General features: G+C 45.1%; 1 protein-coding gene across 1 annotated transcript; it reads right to left on the bottom strand.

Annotated features, from left to right (window-relative positions):
* Positions 1-232: 232 nt before the first annotated feature.
* Positions 233-4816, bottom strand: LOC119253978 (protocadherin beta-2-like). Its single transcript, XM_037521197.2, is given in 5 exon segments — positions 233-3598; positions 3601-3694; positions 3696-4312; positions 4315-4344; positions 4347-4816. Coding segments are annotated over 5 exon segments (2493 nt in total). The 5' UTR covers positions 4795-4816; the 3' UTR covers positions 233-2294.
* Between the last annotated feature and the right edge of the window lie 4266 nt (positions 4817-9082).

The following is a 9082-nucleotide window of genomic DNA, read 5'->3' as shown; positions in this document are numbered from 1 at the left end:
ATTTGAAAAATTGGTTGCTAGACCTAAAGCATGATATTTGAATATTCAAAGAGAGCTAGAATAGCTAAGAGGAGTATTCTGGAAATTAAATAGCAGTTTCCTCCCAGATAAAATATGGGCAAGAACTTTAAATATCATTGAAAGAAAGATAAATATTATTTTAAAGAAATTTGAATAGAAGTAATCTTAAAGTTCGAAATCTAAGTACATACTTTAAAGTTTTGAACTCTGTCTCATTTTTTTTAAGTGAGAAAATGTTTTGAAAACTTATGATGGCCAGAGAGCTGTTTGGGCATAAATTGAAGGTGATAAGTAGAGGGTGAATTAACATTAATTGTTAATGAGATAAATTGATAAGAGATAAATTGGTAAAGTAGGTATTAGATTTTAATGAACATTTTTAGTTCCTTAAATGTTCAAATGACATATTATTTCAAAATATTAACCTATTAGCAATAGCTAAATAATATCGGTGGTTTGTAGATTTTATTTAAATTCTTATAAAAGAGTTACTTTTGTATTTTTTCCATAGAGAGAGATAAGTTTTAGCACATCAAATGGCCGTTTGAATGAAAAAAATTGTAAAGCAAGCAATGGTGAAAGCACACTAAAATTTAGTATCAGCTAACCTTCCAAATGAAACCTATATTTCACACTCATTGAAATGCAAATTTACAAGGAGTCATTTTCTGGAAAGTTCTATCTGTATGAGATAATTCCTTTAAGGAGAAATTTTATTTTTTCCTAATTAGCTTTGCTAATTGGGAACTATTACGTTTGTCATAAATGTTGATGTTTTGGTTGTATTCCACTTTTCTTTTTTACTTTTGGCTAGTTTATTCTTTCACAAATGACATTGGTCTCTCCTACAGGAGGCCGAATGCTGATGTGGATGGACAGTACTTATCCCAGAAGGACTATATATCATCCTGATTCATGTCAGGTTGAAATCTAAAGAAGGAACCAAAACAGGAAATAGAGAAAACATTTCCCTGACATCACTATATAAATGTCAAGAATATTTTGCAAAAAAAGTGGGATTTAATGGGACATTATTTTTACCATACAGCATTTAGAGATCATATATACATGCATATTCATGAAATTTTCAAAAAATGCCCATCAGGTTGAGAAAATTTACATCTCACAATTTACAAACCAAATTGCCTTTTTCCAGAAGCCTTGCAAAACTGTTTTTTGCCAAATGGAAAACCATAATCGGTTGTTTAAAATGCTTAGATTTGATTTTTCCCCCCCTCAATCCTCACAATACATTTTAGACCAAGGAGTACTCTGGAAAGTAAGTGGCAGTTTTATAATTCCTCCCTGGTAAGGTAGAGGCAAGATAGCCCAGCTATCTTGTATTTTTGTCCATTTTTGGGCAATGTAAGAATAGACAATAACTGAAATGTTTATTTTTTTTAATTTATACAAGAGCTGAGGTACAGGCCAGATGTGTGGGAGGGTGAGAGGATTCACCAGAGACAGAGCGGGGAACAGAACAGGCAGAAGGACGGAAATACACTGCTGAGGGGAGCAGCGGGTGAGACAGGAGAGGTCTGCTGGGCCATGTGGGTTGCTCCACGGCAGGCCGGGATGGAACTAGTGCTGCGGAGGCTGCGGACAGCTTCACAGAGCTGCATTCAACCGCCTGCGCCACCACAGAGGCCCTGAAATGTTGTTTTTTTTTTAGACTTATTATTTATGTGCACAAGAACTGGGGTCAGAGGTGGGGAGGAAAGGGGTGGAGCGGATTCACCAGACACAGAGTGGGGAGCAAAACAGGTGAATCTACTGAAATACACTGCTGAGGGGAGCAGCTGGTGAAACAGGAGAGGACTGCTGAGCCAAGTAGGTCAACTCCAGGGCTGGGGATCAAACTTTTGCCATAGTGGCTGGCCAGAGGTTGAAAATTCTGAGACTTTAACCCCTGTACCACCAGGGAGACCCAATATTGAAATAATTTTGAATGTCATTCTGAATTAGGTGTATTACTTTCATTTGAGCAGTATACCCTTAAAAACATGGTACATCTTAAATCATACACATTCTTATCTATCCACCAACTTTACTAACCCCACACAAAGCTACATTAGGAGTGTTATTTTAAAAAAGTACCTGACTACTTTCAACAAAGTTATAAGACTGGTGGTTTGATACTCTATATTGAATTGGATATAGATTTTAATAAGCATTCCCTTAAATATACTTAATTGAAACCATCATTAAAAGATAAATTTATCTAGTGTAAATTCAATCGATCCTTTAATATTTATCATTGATTGACTTCAAACCTACCCCTGAAACGGGTTTGCTTCATGAACACTCTCCTCACCCTGAGCAAGGAAGTTGGGGAGAATGGGTTTGAGGAACTTGAACTCGTTGGTCCCTGAGCCCCCCGTCAGGCACACCTCATACTGGTAGCTGTGGGACAGCGTCCCGGCGCCGCCCACGTCCACCAGGCGGCCCGGGAAGGGGCCGTCGGGCCCCAGCGAGCCCGCGCGCGCGCCGGCCCCGCGCCTCCCGCACAGGCGCGCGGCCGCGAAGGCGAGCGCGCACAGGAGGAAGAGCGACGACACGGCGGCCAGCGCCACCACCAGGGACGCGGTGAGGCGGTCGGCCTGCGCGGCGGGCGGCGGCGCGTCGGGCGGCGGCAGGTAGGGCTGCGAGAAGCCGTCGACCAGCAGCACGTGCAGCGTGACGCTGGCCGACAGCGGCGGCTCGCCGTTGTCCTTGACCAGCACGACCAGCCGGTGCTTGGGCGCGTCGCGCTCGCCCAGCGGCCTGGCGGTGCGCACCTCGCCGTTGTGCGCCCACACGCCGAACAGCCCGGGCTCCGTGGCCCTGAGCAGCTGGAACGACAGCCAGGCGTTCTGGCCCGCGTCGCCGTCCACCGCCACCACCTTGGTGACCAGGTAGCCCGCGTCGGCCGCGCGCGGCACCAGCTCGGGGCAGGGCGCCGAGGCGTTGGGCGGCGGGTAGAGCACGGAGGGCGCGTTGTCGTTGGCGTCCTGCACCACGACGCGCACCCGCGCCTGGCCGCTGAGCGCGGGCGAGCCGCGGTCCGTGGCGCCCACCAGGAAGTCGAAGGCGCGCAGCGCCTCGTAGTCGAGCGAGCGCAGCGCGAACAGCTGGCCGGTGTCGGCGTTGACGGCCACGAGCGCGGCGGGCGGCGGGTGCGCGCGGCCGGCGGGCAGCAGCGAGTAGGTGAGCTGCGCGTTGGAGCCCGCGTCGGCGTCGGTGGCGCGCACGCTGCCGATGTGCAGCGCGGGGCTGTTGTTCTCGCGCACCAGCAGCGTGTAGGCGCTCTGGCTGAAGGCGGGGGCGTTGTCGTTCACGTCGGACACCAGCACGGTGATGTGGTGCTGGGTCCTCAGCCTGGGGGTCCCCAAGTCCGTGACCGTGATCGTGATGTTGTACTCCGATGTTAGCTCTCGGTCCAGCGCTGTATTTGTCACTAGGGTGTAAAAATTCTCTACAGAGGGTTTAAGGACGAAAGGAAGATCATCTTGGATGGAACAGACCATCCTTCCTTTGTCCCCGGAGTCAGGATCTGAAACACTGAATACAGCAATTATGGTCTCTTGCAAGTTTTCTAGATCTCATTGTTAAGTGTTGACACGGTCAATTCCGGGGGGTTGTCATTCAAATCCAACACTTGCACAAAGACTGCACAACTTCCAGAAAGGCCCCCCGCCATCTGTTGCCTGAATATTGAATGTGTAAGTCTGGATGGATTCAAAATCCAGGTTCTTTGTTAGAAGGAGTTCTCCCGATTTTGCATTTATTCGAAAAGTTTTGCGAATGTCTTCAGAGGCTTGGGAAAAGGCATAAGATATTTCCCCATTGACACCGATGTCTAAATCCCTGGCAGAGACAATGGCAACCTGGGATCCAATGGGACTGTTTTCTAGGACCTGCACTTCGTAGAGTAGCTTTGCAAACTGTGGGGCATTATCATTGCTGTCCAAGACTTCAATGCGGACCAGGGCGGCACCAGACCTAGGTGGAGTCCCGCCATCCAGCGCCGTGAGGGTTAACCTGATCTCTGACTGTTCCTCCCGATCTAGTGGTTTGTCCAGCACCAACTGTGGTATTATGCCGTCAGGACTGTCTTGTAATTTAAGATGAAAGTGGGAATTGGGGCTGATTATGTAACTTTGGAGAGTGTTACTTCCTACATCCAAGTCCTGGGCACGTTCTATTAAGAAAGTAGTTCCGGGAGTGATACTTTCTGAAATTTTCAAAATTATTTCTTGATCTAGGAAAACCGGGGGATGGTCATTTATGTCCCTAATCTGTAGCTCAGCCTGAAAAACTGCAAGGGATTTTCCAGTAACACCTGAAAGGTAGTATGCAGGGCTCCGTAGGGCCGCACAGCTCCTCTCGGTCCAGTTTCTCATTTAATAACAAATCTCCGGTGTGCCTATCAAGCTGTAAATGCATTTTTTTCCCTTTGTTAATGACCCGGGCCCCCCGCGCAGCTAGCTCCTCTACCTCTAACCCTAGGTCTTTTAACAAATTGGCCACAAAGGAGCCACTCTCCATTTCCTCGGCCACTGAGTAGTGTCTAGGCTCCGAACCAGCCTGAGCTACGCCCAGCAAAACAAAGAATATCAAGACTTGCCTTTGTTTCAGAAAGAGTTCCTTTCCTTCTCCGGTCTCCATCGCGCCTGGTCTCCCAGCAAACCTGGCCCAGCTCGGGCTCGCTTTTCGCTGACTGCGTCCCCCCGGTATCTCAAAGATTGTGGGTGAAGTGGAGCTGCCTAGGGCCCTGACACCCGGAGCGACCATCTTAGGAAGCCTCCCTTCCAGCTCCCTGCGTTAAGAAAGCTTCTGGCTGGAGGAGCGCGGGCTGATGGTATTTTCTTCCTTCGAATTCTAAGGCTGCAGCGCCACCCCGCGTCCTTTCTCAGCGTACATTTCCTCCCAAACATTAAGAAAATCCCAATCCTTTTAGGCAGCTGGCAATCTAAATGGAATATTTTCAAGTAGTGCCTGTCAATGTATGGAAGTCTCATCTACGTTTCGAAAGACCTTTTCATTGCATCCATGATGACATACAAATCATAGACAAATTTCCATTCCAGTTTCCTCACAAAATCAAATGTCTTTTTTTAAACTGGAAAAAATCAGCACAGAAACTGTGGGGAGCATCTTCAGTCCTAGGATGAGCAGAAAGAAGGCTTTGGCTAGAAGGTTCTCAGTTTTATTCAGATGTTGGGCACGTAGGCAGTTTGGTGGTGGTTAGGTTACCATCTTTAAACTCAAGTCCAATGGAAAAGTATAGAGATCCAGGGAAAACACAGCATTCAAATGAGAACACTCCCATGGACGCTGAAATAGTCTCTTTACTCATATTCTCTCTTGCATTGCTCCCACCTCACATTTTCCTGAAATCTGATGCATTTGAGCAACATGAAAACCTCCAAAAGTAGTACATTCTTTTGAATGTAGTGCTATTTTTATTTAAATTTCTTTTTTAAGTTTTATTTCTATCCTCTTTAATTTAATTTTTAAGATGTATTTATTTATGCATACAAGAACTGGGGTACAGGCCAGAGGTGTAGGGGGTGAGAGGATTCACCAGAGACAGAGTAGGGAGCAGAACAGGCAGACTGTCTGAAATATACTGCTGAGGGAGCAGCAGGTGATACAGGAGAGGTCTGCTGTGCCATGTGGGTAGCTCCCTTGCAGACCGGAGATCGAATTTGTGCTGCAGAGGCTGCAGACAGCTTCAAAGGTTGTGTCTTAACCCCTTGTGCTACCAGAGAGGCTTTTATTTTCCTTTCTAATAAGTAAGCTTTTAAAAAACAAAACTGGGCCTCCTTGGTGGCGCAGGCGGTTGAACGCCGCACTGTGAAGCTGTCCACAGCTTCTGCAGCACGGGTTTGATCCTGGACGGCCGGAGAGAATCCCACATGGGGCAGCAGACCTCTCCTGTCATGTCCGCTGCTCCCCTCAGTAGTGTATTTGTGTCAGTCTGCCTGTTCTGTTCCTGCTCTGTCTCCAGTGTATCCTCTCACCCTCCCACGCATCTGGCCTGTACCCCAGTTCTTGAATAAAAATAAATATATCTTTTTAAAAAAAAAAAAACAACTTCAATTCAATGATCACACCTAGCAACGTTAGCAATTTTTATATTAAATACCAAGTGATGTGATTTCTCAAATATCTTTAAAATGTCATTTAGAGAATATTTGTTAAATCAGATGTCAAAGTATCTGTATTACAATTTGTTGTTAAGTTTTAAATTTTTCTGTCCTTTTGTGTTTTAAAAATATTTTTTGCTGAAAAGAAATGTGTTGTAAGGCTTCCCTGCTTGCGCAGGAGGTTAAGCTTCAGCACTGCATAGAAATCTGCAGTTACTGCTGCATGAGTTTGATCCCACGCCAGGGAGGTGACTCACATGGCACAGCAGACCTCTCCTGTCTAGCCCACTGCTCCCCTCAGCAGTGTATTCCAGTCCATCCATATGTTCTGCCCCCCACTCTGTCTCTGGTGAATCCTCTCACACACCCTCACCCTACCCCCACCCTTCACCCCCCCATCCCCCTGGACCTCTGGCCTATACCCCAGCTCTTGTGTGCATAAATAAATTTAAAAAAAAGAAATGTGCTGTAAAGCTACAAAAGAAATGCAGGAAAAGTAAATTTTTGTTACTTAACAAAAGCAGCAGTCTGAAAAGCTACACATTCATTCTGTAATTGCAACTACCTGATATTCTGGAAAAGGTAAAATACATTGGCCTCCCCGGTGTGCAGCGGTTGAACGCTGAGTTGCGAAGCTGCCTACAGCCTCTGCAGCGCCAGTTCAATCCCCTGCTGCTCCCCGGCCACTGGAGGAGGGTCCCACATGGCGCGCAGACCTCTCCTGCCGCCCGCTGCTCCCCTCAGCAGTGTGCTTCGGTCCTTCTGCCTGTTCTGCTCCCTACTCTGGCTCTGGTGAATTCTCTCACCCTCCTGTGCTTCTGACTGTACCCAGTGCTTGTATAAATAAATAAAAATAAATCTTTAAAAAAAAAAAGGTAAAATACATTTAAAAGATCAATGGGGGGGGGGCCTCCCCTGGTGGCGCAGTGGTTGAGTGCTGTGTTGCGAGGCTGCCCGCAGCCTCTGCAGCACCAGTTTGATCCCCGGCCACTGGCGAGGGTCCCACCAAAAATAAATAAATAAATAAAAATAAATTAAAAAAATAAAAGATCAGTGGGGGCCTCCCTTGTGTGAAGGGGTTAAAGCATGATATCAAGCTATCGCCAGCCACTGAAGCATGAGTTTTATCCTGGCTGGGAGCTGACCCCATGGCCCATGAGACCTCTCCTGTCTTGCCTGCTGCTCCCCTCAGCAGTGCATTTCAGTCAGTCTGCCTGTTCTGTTCCCCGCTCTGTCTCTAGTGAACACTCTTATGCCCCCTGCCCTGCACCTCTGGCCTGTACCCCAGTTCTTGTATGCATATAATTTTTTTTTAAAAAAAGAAAAAGATTAATGGGGTTTTTGGCGAGGGAAGGAGAGGTAAAAAATTTGGGGGGGCACAGAAAATTTTATTTATGGGACAGTAATACTGGACACATGCCATTTATGTATTTGTCAAAACCCATAGAACTACACAGCACAAAGAGTGAACCCTAATATAAACCACAGACTTTTTCATCAGTCTGCACATTTTCATAACAATGGGTCATCACATATAACAAATGTACCTGACTAATGCAAGATGTTAATATGAAGGGAGACTGTGAATAGGAGAAAGTGTGTATATGGGAACTCTGTACTATCTGCTCGATATTCTGTAAAACCAAAAATTGCTCTAAGTCTATTAATTAAAAATATTTATAATGCTTCAGATAAACAGAAAAGTTTAAAATAACTGTATAAACATAACTCTGTCCTCCAGCCAAAGTTTAGAATTGTTTGTTTTGCCACATTTTTCCTATTTTATTCTATGCATACATACTCCTTTTTTTGTTGATTCTTCACACTTCACCTCTAAATATTTCAGCAGATGTCTCCTAAATATAAGGACATTTTCCTAAACAATCACAATGCTACTATCATCTTGACAAAATTAAGAATTCCTGGGGCCTCCCTGGTGGAGCAAGGGGTTAAGCCACAGCACTATGAAGCAATCCACAGCCACTGCAGCAGGAGTTCGATCCCCAGCCAGGAAGGTGACCACATGGTGCAGCAGACCTCCCTACCTAGCCTGCTGCTCCCCTCAGCAGTATATTTCAATAGATCTGCCTGTTCTGTTCCCCATCTGTCTCTGGTGAATCCTCTCACCCCCACCACATTTCTGGCCTGTATCCCAGTTCTTGTATGCATAAATAAATAAATCTTAAAAAAAAAAGAAATCCACAATATTTGGTAAAACCCATTCCCTATTAAATCACATTGATTATCCTTCTCTAGTTTTCTTCAACTTTGTGTGAAACACGCATTCACACTTGAGTTACTTTTATAAATGCACTTAACTACTTGCTATAAGAAATATATTAGACCTGCTCTGCTCTCCGCTCTGGCTCTGGTGAATTCTCTCACCCTCCCACGCTTCTGACTGTACCCAGTGCATGTATAACAAAAACAAACAAACAAATTAAATAAATAAATAAATAAAAACATGCCTCTATAAAAAAAAAAGAAATATATTAGAAACTCTTTTTAACCAAGTTTCATGATTGTATTTGGTGCTATATTCATCTATTCTACAACAGTTTCCCATCTTTCATGACACCATATTTTCAGGTATCCAGACTAGTTGTCGTGTGGGTTGTCCTATGTTCCCCTCTCATGGTGTTATTTAATATTTTGTCTATGCCCTGTATTTCCAAAAGCCTTTCAATGAATGATACATTAAATATAATAGTGACCTAACATTTTTTAAAGCTCTCATTTGTTTTCTATAATTTTGTGTAAAAAAATTGGACAACCACAGGCTCCCTTCCAAACTTCACTTGAAGGCCTTCCAGAGGTCATCTGTCTGCTGCCACCACCTTGACCATCACATCTCTTTTGCATCAGGAAAATAACGTGAACAGCGAATTGCCATTGTCATCAACCTCTAGATCCACATTACTATCTATTTT

The sequence above is a fragment of the Talpa occidentalis genome, unplaced genomic scaffold (genome assembly GCF_014898055.3).
Source record: "Talpa occidentalis isolate TD23 unplaced genomic scaffold, MPIMG_talOcc4v2.1 talOcc4.2543, whole genome shotgun sequence".
Lineage (NCBI taxonomy): Eukaryota > Metazoa > Chordata > Mammalia > Eulipotyphla > Talpidae > Talpa > Talpa occidentalis.
This window is presented reverse-complemented; position numbering and strand designations above follow the sequence as displayed.